This window comes from Triturus cristatus, chromosome 2_2, assembly GCF_964204655.1.
Source record: "Triturus cristatus chromosome 2_2, aTriCri1.1, whole genome shotgun sequence".
NCBI classification, from domain to species: Eukaryota; Metazoa; Chordata; class Amphibia; order Caudata; family Salamandridae; genus Triturus; species Triturus cristatus.
This window is the reverse complement of record NC_140582.1, coordinates 68,755,375-68,778,404: the sequence shown is the minus strand read 5'-3', so window position 1 is coordinate 68,778,404 and position 23,030 is coordinate 68,755,375. Positions and strand designations below refer to the sequence as shown.

General features: G+C 44.3%; 1 protein-coding gene across 2 annotated transcripts in view; it reads right to left on the bottom strand.

Annotated features, from left to right (window-relative positions):
- Positions 1 to 22,624, bottom strand: part of LOC146861859 (uncharacterized) — a 141,718-nt gene extending 119,094 nt beyond the window's left edge. Inside the window, exons 1-2 of one of the 2 annotated variants that reach the window (XM_085641029.1) lie at positions 22,466 to 22,624; positions 16,214 to 16,340 (exon numbers count right to left, since the gene is read on the bottom strand). In XM_085641029.1, coding sequence (XP_085497155.1) covers positions 16,214 to 16,340; positions 22,466 to 22,489 — 151 coding nt within the window. In that variant the 5' untranslated portion in view covers positions 22,490 to 22,624. The remainder of the gene's footprint in view (positions 1 to 16,213; positions 16,341 to 22,465) is intronic. The other variant, XM_085641030.1, reaches the window with a different exon arrangement.
- Between the last annotated feature and the right edge of the window lie 406 nt (positions 22,625 to 23,030).

Genomic DNA, 23,030 nt, shown 5'->3' with positions numbered 1-23,030 from the left:
AGGTAGACCGCGTCAAGGCGGTCCTCTTGTTGGTCCACATCACATCCAACCTTATTATTACCACCAGCTTACAAATGGTCTAGACAATCCCTTGCACTTTCCAATAGCCAATCGCTTTGAATGCCTGTCAACCACAGACTGGGTTGACTGACAAACACAGGGCTCGTCAATTGGACGGAGTTATCAGATTGTTCCTATTCAACCATGTAAGGATGTTGCTACGGAGGACTTGATTAAATTAAACTTATCTCCTACGCCTGACAAAGGCCCGGCGGAGGGCGAGTGCCGGGGAGCGCTTACCCCTCCTAACGTAGATTCACTATATTGTAAATTTCTCACCTGGAATGTGGCGGGTTTAAATGTAAAGGCTCTAGATCCCATATGGCAAGGGTTCGTAAAACAATACGACATCCTGGCAATCCAAGAAACATGGGACACCACCACAAGTTTTTCATTGGATGGTTTCCGCAGTTTTTCTACTCCAGCAGTTCCAGGAGCAAGAGGGAGAGCAAAGGGTGGCCTACTCACACTGTGTTCTCTGGACTTGGTGGGGTTTTTAAAAAACTAGATTCCGCACCCATGAACACGTTAGTTGTGGAGTGGACTCTACCTGATTCAAAAAATTTTTTGCTTATTAATTTCTATAATTCCAAGGAGGTTTCCTACGCGAATGAGCATTTGACCTCCCTGTTAGACTTCCTGTCAGTCTATAGACAAGATTGCATTTCCGTCCCAGAGATGGTAATCCTGGGTGATTTTAACATTCACCCTTGTGAGGGAGATTGCTATAACGATAGATATGGGGGTTTACCGACCGAGGGCATTCCCCATTTTGAACACACGAACGAGGGTGAGTGTCTTGAGACTTTCCTTGCGAACTTAAACCTATTTGAATTTGATCAGGGCAAAAATGAACCCAGAGCCCCAACCTTTATTGGGAGAGACGCCAGCACCGTCATAGACTATATTTTTGTATCAACCGGGGTCCTGTTAAAGGCATTTGAGTATAGGGTTGTTACTAATAGTTTCAGTGATCATCATCCTGTCCTCCTAATGCTGGACCTAGACTGTTTCCGGACCAGTAGATTGACAGGCGTGGCAGCTTCAAAAGACTTGACGACTAAGGACCAGGGAAGGCGTCTAAAATGGGGGATGTTTGTCCCTGATCAATTCTTCCAAACATTAGCCCAAGAGTCGGAGGCTAATATGGCAGTGTGCTTAGATCCAACCGCCCTGGGCTCCGATGTAGTGGCTGCATATGAGGAGATATGTGTAAGGATCTCTAAGAACCTGGAGCCAAGGCCAGGCGCACAAAGGAATAAGAAGATTTACAAATGGTTCAACAAGGAATGCTCGCTAAAACACAGTGCCCTGTTGAAAGCACTAAAATATAAACCCAGAGACAGGCCCTTAGTGGCTAACCTAAGGAAGGAATACAAAATTGCAGTTATTAATCGCAAAACCCAAATTAAGGAGGAAGCTTGGGATAGTTTACTATCCATTGATGTATTGAGAGACAGCAAAAAGTTTTGGGCCACTGTGAACCAGCCTTTTTTTTCCGAGGATGGGAAAACTGATATGGACTGTGTGATCGAAGACGATAGATGGCTAGGCCACTTCAAACAGATTTATGAATCCACAGCATTAACTTCACCAGTCAGTGCCCATGCTTCATCCCACCTGGTTATGGAGTTTAACACCACCGAGGTTGAAAGGGCGATTAAAGACACAAGTAAACACAAGTCCCAAGGACCTGATGGGGTCCCCGCAGATCTCTACATCCAGTATCCGCAATTTTGGTCAAAAATATTAACCAATGTTTTCAACGCGATACCTGCGGCTGGTTTTCCTTCCTCCTGGTCTACCTCTATTATTGTGCCCATCTTCAAGAAAGGGAACAGGGGGGACCCTGCCTGCTACAGGCCAATCTCCCTGTTGGACTCTGCCGTTAAGATCCTGGGCAGAGTCATTCTGCAAAGACTGGGGGATTGGCTTGTGGAGAGCGGGATCCTTTCGGAACTACAGTATGGTTTCAGAGCACATAGAGGGACCATGGACCAATGTTTAAACCTTCATCTTATTATTAGCAAATACACCGTGGTGAAGTGGGGGCTTCTTTATTTGGGATTTATGGACTTATCTTCTGCTTTTGATTTGGTTAACCGTTCAAAATTGTGGATTATTTTGCGTGACTTGGGTTTGGACACTACTTTGGTTAATTTTTTGCACGACCTCCATCAAAATTTGTCCGCCTCTGTTAGGGTAACAAGGGAAGGATGATGTACGGCGAAGTTTAGGTCAGGGAGAGGGGTCAGACAAGGCTGCATCCTGGCCCCTCTCCTCTTCACACTGTATATTAACTCCTTGAGGATATCCCTGAACTCAGCTACCTTGGACATGCCGCGTATGGGGGGGCTACCTATTCCGGTCCTCCTATACGCGGACGACGCTGTTCTTATAGCTCGGACTGGTACGGGCCTGCAAAGACTATTAGATCACTTTGGTGGTTTTATGGAAGCCTTGGACCTAAAGATTAACACTGCTAAATCTCATGTTATGGTTACAGGTTCACGGAAGAAAATTATGAAGGTTAGGTCCTTCAGCTGTAACAGTTCTCCAATTTCGAGGGTACCCTTCTTTTGCTATTTGGGAGTCACCTTTGACGAGAAAGGAACTTGGGGTGCCCAACTGAAACTAAAGGAGAATGGAGTTAGCAGATCCACCACAGCTCTTATGCATTTCTCCAAAAGATTGGGTTCGAGACCCATGGAAGCCATGACTCGTATTTATAGAGCCAAATGTGTGGCAATTGCATCCTATGGGGCAGATATTTGGGGCTACGTTTCAGCCCCAGGCATCCAAATTGCAGAAAACAATTTTATACGAGCCTTGTTATCACTCCCGAAATCATCTCCTACATATTCAATCCATAACGAAATAGGCTTGGGACATGTCACTGATCTCTTAAAAATGTCCCCACTGTTATGTTGGATTAAAACCTGGACAAATGAGGAGATCACATTGAATCATTGCATTCTCAAAGATTGTATGACTCTGGATAAAGCAGACAGCATACCGTGGCTGGCGTATGTTAGAGCGGCATGCGCTAGGCTAGGCTAGGGCGCCCGGATATGTACTCTTTTCCACAGAATCTTAAGAAAGAGGATGTAAGGTGGGTCAAGCAGCACCTTCGAAATATGTTGGAAGCTGAGAGGGAAACGGTTGAGCTTTGTAAACCAATGGTAAGATCATTTTACCAACTTTCGTCGTCCATGGCTATGGAACCTTATTTAAAATATGTAACCAAACCATATCATCGTTTCCTACTTATAAGGTTCAGGTTCAACCTGATACATCTTGTGCTTGTCTCGTACACAAAGTGGGGTACTCCAGAAGATTCCCCACCCTGCACCTGCGATTTTTTTTCCACACAGGACACTCTGCACCTAGTTATGCTTTGTGAACATTATTTGGTGGCCCGTAAAAAATTTCTTTTCCCTATCTTGAAAGACTTAAACTTTGCTCAGGTACGGCCGGCTCTATTATACCTACAGATGTTGAACTCGGTACAGGTCACATATGGTGTAGCTTATTTTTTGGTGGCAGCCGTTAGACAAAATAAAACAAGACTTGTCCCAAAAATCAACCACCAAACCTGACACTTGCAAAAAAAAAAAAAATGTTTGGTGGGAATGTTTAAAATATACTGAAATGGGAACTCCCTATATCTATTTTTTAAACTTGTTCTTGTAAATCCTTTTTTAACATGTTTTTTTTATCCAGGATTGGCAATCACTTTTAAACTTGTTTAATTGAATTTTAACCTTGTTTTATGTACTATGTATTGCTTTTATGGTTTTAATTAACCGAATAAAGTTCTTTGACTGACTGACTGACTACCTCTGTACTAGAAAGTTGCCAGATTTTAATTCTTAAATAACAGTGTCGTGACAGGATACTGAATGGTGTTGAAACCTTTGGAAATCGACGGTAAGGACTGAAAAGTTAATGAAGGGTGCATCAAAGGCATCCAGGAGTATTAGCGATTTCTCCATGGGTGACAATTTCGGAGGTATGGACAAGGTCCTTTAGTCAAGGATTAACCAAGGCAGTCAACGATAGTAACGTCGTGCAGGGTATCACACAGTTCAGGATGCAGTACGTCTATTTCAATACGGGATCAGTCCGGGATAAACAACTCCATCAGAACGAGCAAAGCGTCTCGCATAATAAAAATGGTCTGAAATAATCGAGGGGCGGGAGGTAGTGGGGGAGACGACTGGTAGCAGAAAATAAATAATAAACAATCAGAAGGGAGGAGGCCGCTGCAGCCCGAGGAGAGGGAGTGAGCGTGGGCACAAGCGAGTTCCTGAACCTAATCAGAAGAACTCGCTCAAAGTAACGTTTACTATCCAATGGATACCCAGTACCATTACATAGCAGAACATACAAATCCTTCCCTTGAACAATCAGACATTGCAGGCTAAATGTGCACTTCTAGTACATGGGGTAAAACAGGACCTGAGATATGGCACATTGGGAGCCTTTCTCGGTGTGGTAGACCAGCAACTGTCAAGATGACGGCCCGCACAGATCCTCTTCAACTTTCAGATTCTATTGTTTGACGGTTCTGATCAAAGTGTAACAGGCTACTGGGTACTTTATGTGGGCTAGGAAGCAAACTAAATTTTCTAGACACTTAATTCCCTGAATATCTAAAAAAACAGGTGATTGGCTTTATCTAATACTGTGCAACATTATCAAGCAGCAAAACTCAGATACCTGTTAGAGTGCTAGAAACCGGAGTCAGTGAAACACTAGTACTTTGTTGACCAGATCACTGTAGGGACACACAAACAGAGGGTACCATGGATGGCGAAAGCAAACAGGGCATGGTGAGTCTACTGATATGGGATAAAATAAAAGAGAGATTCATCCTCTCTACATGCCCATCTCCATTCACCCCAACATTGGAAAATCCTTACTTTAGCCCATCAAAAGGGAAGCACTCATTTGACATTTGGAGAGTCAAAGATTGCCAAAAAGTAAAAGATTTCTTTAATGAGGAAGGGATCAAGTCATTCAAATACTTATAGAAATAAATTTGATATTCCAGAGACAGAACGCTACAGATACTGCAAGATGTGCTACTGGCCCAAGCACCAACTCTGCTGTACCTTATGTCAGTAGACCCTTTACAAAGAGCAATGAAATGCTTATCACATGGGACAGAGATAAGAAACTCATCTTGAATTTAAACTCCTCACAGAAACAATAAGCACAGAAAAAACATCCAGAAAGAGAAAGAAGCAAACCAAACTAAACTAGGTAAGAAACTCTCAGTGAGGGTAGCACTATAGAACACACACAACATCCATGTGTACCACAGGAAGAGAACCAATGATGAAGCTAATGACATGCTGGTATCACACAGACCAAGACACATGAATGGGAGCTCTCGATGATCTAGTGGGTGCTAGCGATGTTGCGGGAGCATAAGCACCTTGTCACATCTGCAATGATACTGTCGCCAACTACACTTGTACTGGAAAAATGTCCTAGATGTGATCAACTCTTTGCTAAAACCAATATTCTATGCCTTTCTGCATACATGATCCTGAGCCTACCCACTGATAAAAAAAGATGTTGGGGCAAACAGTTGTCATTTGGCACTATTTGCAGCCCAATAGACTTTTATGACCTTGTGGAGAAAAGAAAGACCGCCAGACATGAAGGGGTCGACATATTGAATGTAGGACCTTCCGGGAAATGAAAAATCTAATTATTGTTAGAACACAGAGTGGATGCTTTTGAAACATTGTAGGGGTATTTCCGAGTTATCTCTCAACCGAATTCACAGAGTTCATATGCGTTATCTCAAAATGCTGAGGATATTTCCAAACAAAGCACCACAGTTGGCTGAGATAGAGTAGCACTGGTGCAACAGCACAAGGAGAGGTGGGGTCCATGGGCCGGTAATGGACTGTTCATATGTATGCGAACAGCTGACAAAACTCACTTAAGGTAGCAGGGAGAGTATGGGGTGTTTATAGCTGATGTTTATAAACATTCCATGCCAGTCTTGTGCTATCTTAAACATTAATAAAGATTTGATCAATGAAGTCTGACTCCCTCAATCAGAAGCAGCAAGTTCAGACAGGCATGGAAGTTTTTTTTAAAAGTCTGACGATGATCAAGGTGTCATCACAACATAATGCCTTGTCATGGAATCATTCAGTGACATTTAAATCTCTTGGTTGCTGTCATTCGGTTACCCGGATGTTTATTTCAAAGTTATACAAGTGTTTGAGCACTGGATCTGCTGCAGGCGTGAAGCCAGTGGTATTGATGTTAAAGGCTGGAACAAGGATAATGTAGACATGCCAGTCAGAGGCAAACTTCAGTCTAGCTTCTTTTTCGACCAAGGTGCATAAACACTTCTCCTGTCAATGGCTGGAAGTTCCAAAAAGAGGATGAGCAGGGTCTGGATAGATTAGGTGAGTGTCAAGATGACAGATTAAGCACCTTTCACAGAAGATCCGCTAAAGCATCTGCATCTTCACAGCTTTTCTGTCTCTTTTTCTCAATGTGAGGGTATTAGGCTTGTCAAAACAGCAAACTTCACAGGTATGAAGTCTGATAAAAGGCAAGTAAGATACTTGGTATGCATAACAGAACCTACCCACTTCATAAAACTAAGGGTACAAAGCTGACGATGTTGACACAACACTACAGATTACTTTCAGTTAAATTTAAATTCGACCTCCTACTTGCAGCATTTTACCCAGCCCGAGTACCGGTAAATGATCATGCCACACACAGAGCTTGGTATTACTCGTCTTTATTCATCAGCCTGTAACCGTGAATTGAACATTCTATATCACAAATTATATGACCCACAACCAAGCACTTATGTCACTGTTCTACAGAGTCTGTCAGGAACCAAAAGGGTCCTCTCATCGCTAATTCTCAAGACACTACTTCTTCCCTTTTGTTAAATAAAAAGTACCAATAATACATATATACATTACAACTCTAAAATAAGTCGTTTTGATGCTCAGTATAGTTGCATCCTCTGGGGGAGAAGTGGATGATAAGGCTTGTACTTCATTCGGGTCTGAAGTCATTCCCTCAACAGAAAAGACATGTCCAAAGAACTTGAGTTTGGTCTGATGAAATTCACATTTTGGCATATTTAAAGTGAGACCTGCATCAGCAGGTATATGACACACGGTGCCAGAGCTTTATCATGTTCCTTTCATGTGGCCCCAAAAACTAGTACGTCATCTCTGTAGTGTAAAGCATTTCTGACTGGCTGTATTATGGGACAAATTACATCCTGAAACAGTTTGGCAGCTAATGACAATCAAAAATGTAGTCTTTTATATTGAAACAAACCAACATGAGTACAAAAGGTAGTAATGTACCTGCAATTCTCTTCGAATTCGAGCTGGTGATACCCTTTGTTCAAATCAAGGCGGGAAAAGACTTTAGCTCCATTAAGCTGCGTAATCATGTCGGTAATGTGCGGACCTGGATGCCGTTGTCTTTCAATTGCCTTCTTTGCTTGGCAAATATCAACGCAGATCCACACAACTGCGCCACTATCCTTTTTCAGCACGACCACTATGTGTGATACCCATGGCGCGGATCAGTGGACCACTCAATGATGCCAAGATTTAATAAGGTATCAAGTTCTTTTTCAAAGGCCTCTTGTAAATGGAATGCAATTCGACAATGTCATTGAGCAACAGGACGAATGTTCTCATTTATATGAAGTTGCACTTTCATGGTCTTAAGCCTTCCTAATCCATGAAACAAAAACAGAAACTGATTTTCTCTTGATATGCATTTTCATTTTAGGTCACAGAATCAGCTCCATGCCAGCAGCAGTACTGAAACATGCACTTAATGAAGTGCCTGGCAAGAAATTAATTGGCACTTGTTTTTTCGTATTTTTATGCTTCACAGTGGCTATAAATGAACATTGACTTTTCAGTGGTTTTCAAGCAGCCCAAGTATACACTTTGGTTTTTGATCGAGTTAAATGGGGCACTAGAGACAGTTCATTTTGCTTCTCCACCAGTATTATGATTATCGATGCTCCACTGTCTAAGATGAAAGCTATGGAGCACCCATTCACTTTCAGTGGGATCTTGGGACAGTGTCCAAATGAATTTTGTACTTACATTTTTCGGCCTGGTTTTGACCAGCATTCTTCCTTGCGAGAGGCTAACCCTACATGTGCACCTTGTCCGGCAGGCAACACTGACATGGCACACTCATCCTCCTCACTGTCACTCAACAATGCAAACTTTTAGACGAAGAATTTGACGACAATTTGACTCGTTCAGTTTTTACTTACCTCAACTGATGCTGACGCTTGGTGTCTGGAACTTTCTGGCCTCCATTGTGTTTTCTCGACGTGACGCACTTGATTCTCTCGCTTTGCAGACTATTACACATTTTTTCTCTTGTCCGCAGCCTTTGCATACCCGTCTAATAGCGGGGCATCTACCCTCATGTGGAAAGGAAAATCCACATCATGAACACAACTTATTTTTCTTTGGAAACATTGCTTTATGGCCTTCGGCCTTGCTTTTTGACTTACTTTTCACACTCAGCACTGATTCATTTTCGGCTGTTCAAGCCTCCATGTTAGCTGCCTGTATATCTGCTCTCTCCTCCGCTCTGGCAGCCATGGGTACTCGCTTCAAGCTGAGTGTCTCTTTCAGCATATGTCATCAGAAGGAATCGGAGAGGCAACCATCTATTACTCTGAGACGCATAGCCTCTTCGTCATTAAACCCATTGAACTTACAATGCTTTATGAGCGATTCAAGCCTTTCTACAAACTCATCTATAGTTTCACCAGCTCTCTGCCTTTCCTGACTGAAAATGTACCTTTCATAATCGACATTCGCTTCTCTGATTTGACAGTATGTCACTTCATTACCTTGTGGTATTTTCTTCATCACTTCTTTTACTCCGTCACCTGCCCAATTCTTCAGGTATTTAATAATCTTTCTGTCATTTGCTTCATCCAGCGTATCAATAAATCATCAAAAGTTTAGATCCAGGCAGTCCATCTGTCACTAATATTTTGCCTGTTGGCAGTGTCGAAGGGAAGCGGTGGTTTTTGGAATGCTGCTGTATCTTAAACTTCAGAACTTTCTGCTACCGGGGGCAGAGCTTGCTCTGGCAGCATCTGCTGCCGACTTGTACCGGCACCCTTGTCACGCATTAGCCGCGTGCTGACATTTGGGTCATCGTGACAGCTCTCCGGCTGTAAGGCGCGGTCTTCTTTTTTGACGGTGAGCAGCAACTTTGTTTCTTGCATGGATTTGTCACCCATCTACCCCTTTGCATTGTTTTGGGTTTCTACTGAATTTAGTGCTTCTTTGCGTTCAACAGCATTCTCTTGCACCTGGCTGTCGCTGCTCGCTGCACTTTCTGTACCTAGTTATCACTGCCTTTAGTATTTCTTGATGTTAGAAATGTCTCTACATTTAGCGCTTTCTTACACTCGGGTAGCACAGTCTCTAGTGCTTCTCTGTATTTGGTTGTTGCTGCCTTTAGCGTTATCGTACTGTCTGAATGCCAATTTGGTGTCGCGCCGTGGTGCAGTACTTCTTGTCTTGATTTTATCAGCCAATTTCTAACCAACGACAAACACACTCACAGGCCTTCACTTTTTTCATAGGCCTTGCTCTGGCTGGAGTGTTGCTTTTACTACACATATGCCAACTGTCGATTTTCACTCTGACTGATCACCTGTGGCACGCACAAGCAGTTTGCTGGACCGCGAAAAACTCTCCGGGAGAGCACTCTCGGTTCTTCAGGTCACAGGGTTTACATAATCCCTTATCTCATCGCCAGATGTAGCGTCATACCTCAGCCCGGGTTCTGGTAAATGGTCACGCCACACACGGAGCTTGGTATTACATATCTGTATTCATTAACGTGTAACCGTGAGCTCATCATTCTATATCATGAATTCTATAACCCACTGACGTACGTCACTGTGCTACGGAGTCCGTCAAGAACCAAAAGGGCCCGTCATCTCTAACTCACAAAACACTTTACTACTGTTAATAGATATATCAAAAACAAGAATTTAGGAGGAGCCAAGATGGCGACCGGAGCAGACGCTTGAGCGCCCGGCTCCGTCGGCCCTTGGCCCCGGACTATCATCCTGATTCCTATCCTTGCCGATTCTCGAGGTGAAACGTGTGCGACGACGCGCTGTCCACGCCGCCGCTTCCCCGAAGTCTCAGCCCGCCCGGATGCCGGAGTTCTCGGTGCTTTTGTTCTCCGCCCTGGACCCCTGCTCCATTGTGGCCTTTGCCGGCCCCCTGGAAGCTCCGCAGTCGCCGGACCCGCTAGCGCAAACCCGAGCCCCGCGGTCCCGACCTCACCTAACACCACGGACTGTCGCCAGATGAGCCTGGGGAGGGACGGCCAGACACCTCCTGCACCCTGCGCCTGAAGGGCTGGGGCTGTAAGGTAAGCCCCGGTGCGGCGGGTCTCCTGCCCCGATCTGTGGACCGCGCTGTGGGAGGCTGCCGACCCCCTTCTTCTATTGCCTAGTCGGCTGCAAAGAGAACCCGAGGGAAGGGAGGCGACTGTTGGCTTTCCCAGTTGCGGCGCAGACCTGAGGGGCACTGACTCCTTGCTACGACCCCCCCCCCCCCTGGCCATTGTACCGTCCGGCGGTAAAACATGGCGTTGTTTGCCTGCTCGCGGCTGGGGGGTGATACTCCGGTCTTGCCCGCTGCCCGCTTCGCCCTCCCTCCACCAGACACCAGCTCCACAGTGCCGTCCCGGATTGCTGCCGATGTGGGGGTGCAGCCTCCGCTGACATGCGGCTCCGTTCTGGCCGTCCTGCGGGACTTTCGTCTACAAATGTGTGCTCGCCTTCAGGCGCTGAGTGAGCAGTTTGACTCCATGCTGTCGGCTGCGGGCCGTGAGCGCTCCGTTTGTCATCAACACGGCGTGGGTCTGCCAGTGCTTTTGTCCTCTTGCGGGGACGCAACGGCTGTGTGTGATCGTGCTACACTGGTGCCTGCATCTGGCTTTCCCGGCACCCAGGATCAATTGCTCTCCAGCTCAACAGCGGATACTTTGTTTCCCCGTTCATTGCTGCCTGCTTCATTGTTGCCTGCCTCACCGCGTCTGCAAGAGTATCCAGCTGAGCAACACCTAACACCCTCGAGGAATCGTTCACGGTGGCCTACTGCTTCTTTTCTGTGGAACTCCTGTACTCTACATGCCATGTCTGGACTTTATGTGGTGCACAAAGGGACCTCTACAGATGGTCGGCGGCCATTTTGTGATTCTACTTCACCATCTTCTCCCAAGCGGCCATATTGTCTTTGTCTGCACGGGGTGCGGGGCCTTCATGCAGGGGCTGGCTTAATCTCAAGCCCGCGATCGGGCCAGGGCTAGACTGATTTATATCGCCATGGTTTCACGGATGGGCTGGACTGGGACTGGAACTGTATGTATCCTTTGTGCGCACTCGTCGCGATCTGTCTTCCTTCATTTAAATTGTTGTGACAATTCATTTTCACACGACCGCTTTTGGTGTAGTGGGTTCTCAGTGTGTGGAAGCCATAGATGGCCGATGGTTTAGGGCGCTCTGATTATACGTAGGCTCCTCCCCACTTTCTTCTTTTTGGGAGTTTAGATTAGAATAGTCCTGTTCTTTTCTCACCCCGTTTATCATAGGTGTACTGTTTTCTTATCTTTCTTTACTCTATTCTTACTCTCCTTCTTGTCTATATTTCGGGTTTATTGGGCGACAGGCACTATGCTGGGGGGGGGCAGGCCGTAGCCTCCGCATTGGTGTAGGGTGGGGGGGTAATTTACTGTTTCTAATTAGTTCTATGGGCCTTTTTTTTCTTTTTATGTTTCTGCGCTATACTTGTTTCGATTCTGGGTCCGGGTGTGGGGTTGACTGAGTGGGGGCGGCACTGGAGGGGTGCGTAATTGCTCATGTGACTATCCTGTTATATAACTGCATTGCCTCACTGCCTGAGATTTTACTTCCATTGCTGTTTCAATGATGCTGCTGCTCTCCCGTGTGGTGAAGATATCGTGCGGACTCGAATCTCCTTGGTTCTTATTCTTCACTGACTTTTTCCCTGATACAATTATTTTGCAAAACTTTAAAATTAACCTTCACTTCTCCTTTCCCTGGGGTCAAGGATCTCTCCAGTGTATAATTCATAAATCGTTGCTAATCTTGACCGTTGAAGTACAGGGGCCGTAATGTTTGTATCAGTGCTTAACCGTATCGTGGCCGGCCTGAGGGTTGTAGGCCCGTATTTGTTCTTTTAATATGCACGAATAAAGGTTTAAAAAAAAAAAAAAAAAAAAAAGAATTTATATTTGATTGCCGAACATAGTCACTCTCAGACTAATTGAATCAAAAGGCATAGACACAGAATAAACAAGCATTTGCAATGCAATAAGTCTCGCATTTAGACGAGTTTGAGCTATTGGCATTGTAAATGACAATGCCTTTTATTTATGTTTTGGTTTTTAAAACATAAGTAAAATCTTTTGTCATTTACAATGCCAATAGCTTAAACTGGCCATAAATGCGAGACCTATTGCATTGCAAATGCTTGTTTTAAGGAGGCAATATAAAGAGAAACTGAGCGCGGTGTCCCTGAAGCGGGCACCGCACTCCATATTAAAGTATTACAAAATAAAAAAATAAACAGAGCACGGTGGCCCTGAAGCGGGCGACGCGCTCATCAAAGTTTTTTTTTTTTAATGTAAAGTAAGCGTGGTGACTCAGAGAGGAGGAAAGGCTCACACTTGGCTCCAACCCAGTACGGACAGAGTCTGGCATTGATCGAGTGACCCACAAGGAGGCCTAGAACCTTCTACCACTGCTCACAATAAAGTGCTTTTATTCTTCTTTGTATTTAAACTGCCTGGGAGAGGCGACCTCTGACCCCAGTCTGATCCCGGGCTCATCATAAACACATGGTGTGATCCTGAGCAAATTTTCCATAGGTGGCACTCAAGCCTTTTGCCATCCACTTCCACCAGAATCGAGACATTCGTGCTCAAATCTCAACCTTTTTTTATTTAACTTTATTTTTCCATCTAGGCTGATGATGGGTCTCCCTAAATTCCACTCAGTTTCAGCTACCATCAGAAGCCTGCACTGGCTCCCGTTGGGGAGGAGAATTGTGTTCAAAGCCTTATGTCTGGTTCACAAGACCGTCCACAATAGGGGGTTAGAAGGCATCAACAAAATGTTTCAAAGATATCTTCCCGGCAAGGACTTGAGATCTGCAAGCAAGATCCGGGTAATAGTTCCCAGGGTTAGGAAAGCCAGGTGGGGGGGGGGGGGGGGGGGCTTTCTCACTGATAGGGGCTAATCTGTGGAATTCCCTTCCTTCCCCAATTTCCACTTTGGAAACCCATTGATCTTTTCGAAAGTCCTTGAAGACCTGGCTTTTCACCTGATCTTTTCCCTGCCCTAACCTTTAAGCTCTGAACTCTATAGACATCTCTTACTCTGATCTCTTTCCGCAGCGCCTTGACGCCCCTGGGCTAAGTTCGCGCTCTACAAAACGTATATTCATTCATTCAATCCCAGTGTTGTCTCAACGTCCTGTGATTCTGGGCAAAACAATTAATCTCTAGTGCTTAAAATAAAAATGGATTTGGTTTTGATGCTCATATAAATCTCTCCAATGCCCTTAAACAGTTTGATTCTATTTAAAGTAAAAAAAAGATTCTGGAAAGACCTGAGCATGATAATTACGGAAGACTCTTTATATAAAAACGTCCATATTCCTTTTTCCCATGGCTTTTCTGCTTTTGTTTAGTTTACTTATCAGTGACTGACAAGGCAGGTGTAGAACATATTTTAAAGCGCTTTTGCCGTTTACTGGTTGAAGTGCACACTGATCAGACAAAAACATATTATTTACTGAGACTCTCTTTATTTTCAAGCCAGCCAAGACATTAAAATTCCAGTTGCAATTTCTACTTTTCTCCAATGTTACCGGCTATAAAGCTGTAAAATGCTGAATTTACCTTACAAATGTGGTGTTTAATAAAAGGTTGTGACAGGGGAATATGGGCCACTCTTTTGGGAGTAGCCGAGAATAACTGTGATCCCAATCCGGCCCTGGCGATGTCATGTCCTATGCAAATTAAAAGGGGCCTCACACACTCCCCTCCTAGAACCGGCACCGCCTGCTTTACTCAAATAGTGGTTGTTTTTACTACAAAAGCAGGGAATGAGGGCAGTTCCTTTCTTGCATTAGGGCCCATTGAATCTTTGCTAAGCCACTGCAAGAAAAGCTTATTTGTGGCTCTTTGGAAGTCATCGAGGAGGGAAATAAATAATTATTACAGGACCTTCAAGCTGCCAGACAGAATCTTGCTCGTGTACCAATTCCATATTCTGCTTCTAGCGTCCAGAATGCTTTGTTTCTCTAACGTGATGGAGGGGCGTCAAGGTGTGAGCGTGTTTCGCACTGCGCCTCACACACTGACCTTCTCCACCAACCTTTGGAAGTTCCCCCCTCTTCAACCTTTGGAAGTTCCCCCCTCTTAACGTTTTAGCAGTGGAAGAAGGTGCTACAATGCATTTGGTCGATCCCCTCGTTTCATGGGGCCATTGCCATTTTACACGACTTCTGTCCCCTAGTAATCCGCTCTCCGTGCAGTCACCAGTATCCCAATAAGCTTACGGTGGTTAGGAAATTGTGCGGGAAAGTATAGTTGTTATTGGGAAAAGCATTAAACTGCTGTGGACAGTGTTTGTACTCGCCGCACTCTCAACTGTTGGCAATAACACTAAAGGAAGGGGTAGCGGGTGAGGGGAGAGGAAAGGAAAGGGGCAGGGCCACACAGCCGCACAGAAGTCTGCTTGTGTGTTTGTGGAGAGGGAACGCCCTCTCTTTGTGTTACTCGGATCCTGTTCCGGCTGCGCTTCATGTTTTCACTCCAGCTCTTCTTCGTGCGTTAACGGAAAGGAGCAAGGGACGCAGGATCTAAAAGCAAAGCGGGGCTAGGAAGTGTCAGACTCAGACGATTCCTCAAAATGCAGGGGTTGCATGTGTCGGTACAGGCTAAAGGCGGTTACCCCCGAGGCAGCCAAGCCAGACCACAAGTGTCTCAAGAGTCCCCAACAATTCCTTATCGCCTCAGATGGAGCCCAGGCGGGTTCCACTCACGTCGAGGCTAACATATGTAGCCCCTTTACAAAATATATCAAAGGGGCGACAAAGAAAAATTACAGAGGTATTAATAAAAAAAAACAGACATGCTAGGAAAAATAAAATAAAAAAACTGTAGGTAGACCTGAAAAAAGAAAGAACAATAGTACGGCCGGATGGAAACAGGCGTAATCTAAAAACTAAACGAACAAGCGCTCGCCATTACGAGTAGGCAGGGGGCCACATGTTTTCACTCAGCCGTGTTTATATTTGCATCGCGCTTTCACTTTCACTGAAAGCGCGATGCAAAAATAAACACGGGGCTGAGTGAAAACACATGGCCTTCATAAAGATAAGAAATTGCTTTGCGACAGCAGCAAAGCAGACGGGACAGTCCGGATGGGCCGGACCAAAAGGCGAAAGGGAGGCAAGGCAAACAGCTCATTTCCAATGGCAGGCCACCATTTAGCATAAACGGTGACGCCAGCCAATGGAAATGAGGGGTGGGGCTTAAAGCCCTTTTCTGAAATTCCTCTCTCACAAAATCTCTCGCCAGCGGGCAGCGCAAGCGCTGCAACGCAGGCGAGACCTGAAAAAGGTGCAGCTTGTTGATTCTGCTATGATGATGGACAACAGTGTTCTAAAATGCTGTTAACAAATAAGGATTCTAGAGTTTCTGTCAACGTCTTCAGGATCTGAGGGTTGTTCTAGATCAAGCCACAATATGCAATTATAGTAAGGAATAAGCAAATCCTGTGATTCAATAAATGATTCATTCTTGATGTTCTTTGAAATCCTGCCCTGATGTATGACGAGACACATTTCTTAATGGGGTTTGTACAATATTTTAAGTAACATTTGAGGATTAGATTATTATTGTTGTGTGCTGGTACGGTTGACTCCTCTTATGTTTCAGCACAGAATAATTTAACCTAATTTAAACAGCTCAACTACAGAATTTCTTGGCATTTCATAGATTGCCCATACCCATTCCAGAAAGGAAGGCAGTGTAATCTTACCCAGTGCTGTCAGGGCCTGGTGAATTTCTGCCATAACATTTTTGTAAAGTTCCTTCTGCCACTCATGTAAAAGCTTCCACTCTTCTTCAGAGAAAAGGGAAGCAGCATCGTATGATGTTACTGGAATCTGGAAGAAAAATTGTACAAGTCATACACTTTTAGGAAACCCCATTTACCAAAACACAACAAGGATATGCTCAACAATCCAATCAATACACTTTCTTTTGAACATATAATTTAATTCATTCAGTTAGCCATCAACTTTCTTTTGTCTCAATGACAATTAGGCTTGAAAGTTAAGTATTGGAAGTGTGTAGCAACTACTGAACTAATACAAGAGGTTGTTCTCTTCTATAGATTGGGAGTAGTATTAAACTCAGTTTCATGCTTATGCATATATCTGGGCACTTTTCTTAGTGTAAATGGAGCATACACTTACAACTCACTGACTGGAGACTGAAATAGATTGGGCTTCAATCTAACTCACTCAAAGTTATTTTTAATTGCTCCATTATGATCCTGGCAACATATCTAAACATATACACTCAAATGAAAATTTGGGCACGAATATCACATTGTTTCATTGTTGCACATTTCCTGTCCCTATTTACTTCTGGGGAGATGTGCTTTAAAGACAAGGTCTTCATTTATCCTATAGGGCATCAAGGTTAGATACAAGGAAGCATCATGCATCTATTGTTGATATGTGCTAGAAATGCCAATAGGCGTTTACTTCCTTCTTCCTTTTTAATCTGTCCACTCAATCAGTCTTTGTAATCTGAGATGAGAAAGAAGACAAGAAAGAAGACAATTAGGCAGAAAAGAGCAAACAACATGTATCAAAGTCTTGTGATAAGCTGTAAATGTGACAAGCGTACCATTTGTGGTTGTAGATTCTACAACAATGCTGATGACTCTCAGTTCATCTTCATCTTGAAGATACTGCCCAATCCAACAAGGAATTTGAATCTACCCTGAAGTTAATTTAGAACTGGATAGGCAGTAACTCTCTCAAGCTAAACACCTATAAGCCCGGGCTGGTTATTCTCAATCAAAGGACAGATCCGTGGGCCAACACATACTGGCCCTCTGAGCTTGGTGCCCCTCGTGCTTCAGCGGCCTCTGCCTGGGTATCGTGGTGGAGAATCAACTATCCATGACTCCTTAGACTAAGGCAGTCACAGCAAAGTGTTTTGGCCTATTAAAATCCATTAGGAAGGTTGTTCCTCTTCTTTCACCTGAGGATTTGAAAGCGGCTATTGCAGTGGTAATTGTGTCCCACTTGGACTATGTAAACTCCCTGTTTATGGGTCTCCCTGCAACTTCTTTACACAAATTACAAAACATTCAAAATACAGCAACAAGGATTATCTGTACATTGCATAAACATGCACATTTCTCTCCTGCCTTAATGAAGCTTTACTGGCTCCCCATTAAACAGACAGCTCTTTTTAAAACGGCTTGTACTAATTACATATCCATTCATGGCCATGCTCCAGTCTTTGTAGCAGAATTAAGAGGTATATCTTCCTCGACCTCTCAGATCCTCTCTTGCTAGCCAGGTGAGGATCCCTCAGTTCTAGCGACAGAAAGTAGGGGCAGAAGCGTCTATGTCCTGGTCTCCATTTTATGGAACTCTCTCCCTTCCTCGATCAGGCTTCGACCTAAATTCTTGACATTCAGGAAGCTTTTGAAGACGTGGCTGTTTAAGCAAGCTTTTGATTACGCTGAACATTCTCTCCTTTCCCTCCTGGTTGTCACAGAGCCAAGAAACCACTGGGTGTACGTGTGAACTATACGTTTTGCTAACATTACATAACCTAACAAAACAGAACGTAACAACACAGAACATAACAAAACAAAACATAATTAAACATACCTAAACATAGCTAAACATTTAAAAAAACATAAACACAACAAACATAAAAAACATAAACACAACAAACATAACCATTACTTTTCTTCTGCAGGCGTCCTAGCCAAATAAAACCATTGCTTCCCCAGTAGCTAATTTTGTCACCTTTTTGATCTTTGAATTGAACCTTATTGATGCAATTAGAAGCTGATTTAAGTAAATTTTTCTTGCTTTGCACAATTATACTGGGAGAAAAAGGCGTGGCTCACCATGTTAAGGAAGAAAGTAGAGAAGAGAGCCTTATCTGATATATCATTGCACCGCCACCTAGCCAGATCTAATCACGTTGTCAGAAATCCCTAATGAGGGAGGGAGAGGAAGCAGTAGATTTGTTTATCAGATTTGTTTATAGCAGCCGGCTGAAACTGAACTCGGACAAGACGGAGGTCCTCATCCTCGGACCCAACCCCTCGGCCTGGGACGACTCCTGGTGGCCGACCACTCTGAGGACAGCACCGACACCCACCGACCACGCACTCAATCTAGGATTCATCCTCGACTCCTCCCTCTCCATGTCCAAACAGGTCAACGCCGTCTCCTCCTCCTGCTACAACACCCTCCGCACGCTTCGCAGGATCTACATGTGGATCCCGACCGAAACAAAAAGAACGGTGACACAGGCCCTCGTCAGCAGCAGGCTGGACTACGGCAACCCACTCTACGCCGGAATCCCAGCCAAACACCTACGACGACTACAGCGCATCCAAAATGCCTCCGTCTGACTGATCGTCAACGTCCCCCGCCGCAGCCACATCACCCCCCACCTGACAAACCTACACTGGCTCCCCGTCGACAAGAGGATCACCTTCAAACTCCTCACCCACGCACACAAAGCACTCCACGACACCGGACCAGCCTACCTGAACAGCAGACTCAGCTTCCACACCCCCACCCGCCAGCTCCGCTCCGCCAGCATCGCCCTTGCCGCCGTCCCCCGCATCCAACGAACAACCTCCGGTGGCAGATCCTTCTCCTACCTCGCCGCCAAGACCTGGAACACCATACCTACCCACCTACAGCAGACCGAAGACCTACTCGCCTTCAGAAGACTCCTCAAGACCTGGCTCTTCGAGCAGTAGCAAACCCCCCCCCCCCCCAGCGCCTTGAGACCCTCATGGGTTAGTAGCGCGCTTTACAAATACTATGATTGATTGATTGATTATCTCGGCTCCCAATGAGAAACGCTTATAATGATGGATGATTACAACAACGTATTTTCAACAAACAGGGAAAAGAAGAATTTTTGGGATGGGGTCTTATTTCCAAAATAGCTAAACACAATTAGCAATAAAAAATAAGGTGCCCTAATCTTTAAGGGAGGTGGGAACATAAAGCTATGTATTCCCAAAAATGCTGCTGGAGGAAAGCATTCATATTTTGTTAGGGATTAAATAATTCTTTAAGCAGAGTTTGGAGACTGTGTAGGGTTATTTCCCAGCTGTCCTTCAACATTAGGGAACATTATTTTAATTGTTCATGTTGAATGCCACAAAGTACCAGTAAAATCATATGATTCACAATTGCAAAAGCTGCTGTGACAGCTCTAAACAATGATAAGCACACATGGCAACTGGCAGGTTGAACAAAATAACACCCGAGGACCATTCATTTGATCAGAACTCTTAGAGATTTGGTTAGTCTTTGTCAAAAGATGTCACTGCTTTCCACAGTAACCAGGGAAAGGCCAGCACACTCTAGAGAGTTCAACCAGTTGTTAAAGGGATTACAAGAACACTCCAGGAATCACAAGGAGATGTACAATAAACCACTCTTTAGTAAAATGACAAGGACGTATGTAACACAGAGGAAGAGATAGCCCACAGAAGATGCAATGATCAATGAAAATTGAGTAAACTAATAACACTCAGGGGGAGCATAATGACAGTAAGGCAAGTGAATAGGGCCCCATCTATTTGATATCTAAATACAAACATGGCAATTTTGGAGAGGAAGGCGAATAATGGGCAAACTTGTAGAAAGCACATGCAGGAGAAACAGGTCCCATTTCAAGATGTTAAAAACATTGACAACATAACCTGAATAAAAAGAGGCACACAAAGATTGGGCCTACCAAGAGGCGCAGGAAGTAGATTCCAAAACCTGCAGAGATGTAAATGTCCATACAGAAAAGAGAGATAACAGTCCCCATCCTAGGAGGCACATCAACTACCCAAAGAAACAGTATTACCAGCAATAAAATGGCAAACTCTTGTCATGTTTGTGATTCGTCAGATACCTTTATGATGTTTAATGTATTCATGGCATACGACAAGGAGACAAATGCGGTGCAAATGTTTCACTGTATTGCAGCAGCACGTGATTGGAGGATGGTTACGGGAAAGGGCGCGAAGGCAAGGATACACGCGATAGCGTGACCTTGCTGATAAAGCGATAAAATTATCGGCGCTTTTCGACGGAAAACGTACGCAAAAGCGGCAATCATTTTTTTGCGCCGCCTTGTTGATATGTATGAACTGGTCGGAGTTCATACATGGCCCCATGGGGAGGAGCAATGCTCAATAGGTACTTAAGAGAGAAGGGTTAAAACAAGGGAGTAACAATATAGTGCATGCTATTCAAGTGTTTTTTCTGCTTTTGCGTTGATGTGTCTGCCCATGAATAGCCTTCAACGTTATCTGTATTGCCAAGCGTAGATATCCCAATGTATGTCAGTTGTGTGCATGCAGCACTAAAACACAAAACACTATCACATTAGGGTCCCCGCTATTGAGTTCAGCTAAGGAGCTGCCACGGCTGAGAGCAGGACGGAGGCACTGTGAGGTGTATGCAATATGCATGCCTAATAAATCCCCAAAAGCTTAAATTTAATAAGGATGAAAGGCAGCTCATACACCTGGATCCGGGCATGGGCTCAACGCCTTAGGCTATGTAATACCAAGTGACTGATTGTCTAGTTTAACTGATCTCCATCTTTATTCTTCAGGTATTGGTTATTTGACTATGTTAAATGATGGTAAACAGTTGCTACTGAACTCCATTATGGCTCACATATTGTATCCATCATTGCTGCAGCATGTTTCATATTATTACTGTCAAATAGTAAAAGCTCAATAATCTTCAAATATGCTGTTGCTACCGACTAAGTATAGGGCGGAATAGATATTGCTTTTTAACTGGACGTACAGTAAAGACTACCAATAAAAAAGTTTACTAGCATTATCCCTCGTCCCTTCTCCCTCTCCCCAGACCTCATTTATGAAGCTGTTTAGCTTATATGAACTCGTGTCTGTCCTTCAGGGGGATTTCATCTGGTTAGCTTCTGTTATGTGTTCCCTCCTCTCATCCTCACCACTGAAGCTGCGTTTACTTCCCGTGTCTCAATTCTAAAACAGATACTGGATGGTTTCCTGTTGCCTGTAAATTGCCTCCACTTAAAACAATCCCTTCAGAGTACCACGTGTAAGGGTTTAGACTATCGCATTTTAGATCTGGTGTCCACATCACTGTACTAAAAAGCATTAGTTACACAAATTACAGCTCCTCCGATTCCTATAATGTGTCACAAGGAGCTATAGGATATAACTAAACAAAAGAAGCCAGCGGCCTTCAGTTTGTTCTGTGCTGCTTCCCAAGCAATTATCAGGCCAATCACCTTCAGGTCCACCTAGGAGCCTCAGCCTACAGTCAGCACAGTCTGCAGCCTGTCCCAAAGACTCTCTCTAGCTCTGCCTGGGGGGAGGCACTCCTATTGGCACAGGGGACTCCAGTAGAGTACTTAACACTTCCTGAGTACAATGTGAGCAGTGTCACAGTGTAGGTCAGCATCAAAGACCTGGCTAAAAAGGCCAACATATTATGTAACTATTGTGTGGGTATTTCATCTTCAGGTAACTGCATATGAAATAACTCACACATCTTAAATGAAAAATAAACGCACGTAAAAGTAATCAGTGGGAAATGCACTCTTCTATGTTGGAAACTCAATTGGCTAATGCAACCTGCAGGGGGTGTGTGCGCGTGTGTACAGAATGGAATCCTCGTTGGCACAATGGGCAATAGTGACTTGTGCATTTGTATTGTTACTAGGTCCCAGCCTGTGACTGAGAAAGCACTGTGATGCAAGTCATTATTTGAAAGTTGTATTACACACAATATAAGTAACACTCTAAGCGCTTCACGATCTTTAGCTTTAAAATGTAACTCATTAGTGCACCATGGAAATGCTACAAATACCAATCTGACAATTTTAGCAGCTAGGCAAAAACCCCCCTACGAGTCCCAAAACAATGGGTGCAGGCTCTCAAATCTTTGAAGGTCTCAATTCTAAACAGTACGGCTGGATCCCACAATGTATATACAGTCAGTCTATAACCTACCTTATCAGACTCTCGCCGGGCCATTTATCCTCTGTGTGCGAGTTTATTTCCCAAGTAAAAGACCAATGAGTGTATAAACTGTAACTGAGTAGGGGATGAGATGGGCATCAGACCTGGCAACACTGCACCCCTCCCTGCGAGCAAAACAGGAACAGAGCTGACAGAACGCCGAATCATTCACTGCACATGCGCATAACGTAGTACACTAATCGCTGGGGCATACGCAGATCAGTCACCGAGTAACACACCTCCCTTGCCATTCGCAAGCGTTATGATCGTATTCTTAATAGTTTGCTTAGTGTGTGTTTTGTGTGAGTGTGGTTGTGGTTCGTTTGGCTGCTTGTTCTGCCCTTAGCCCAAATGCCGACACGCTGCATTTCGCTACCATTCGTTTCCCAGAAGGTTATTAATAAGGAGACAAACTGGGCTTGTAGAGTCTGTTATTTTAAGAATTGGAGGTGGAGGTGTGTGCATGATACTTTTCGGTATGGCTTTAAGTAGGATGGAAAAACTGTGAGGTCTCAGAGCGGGGCCTATGTTACTAAGCGCATGACGTAAACATGTA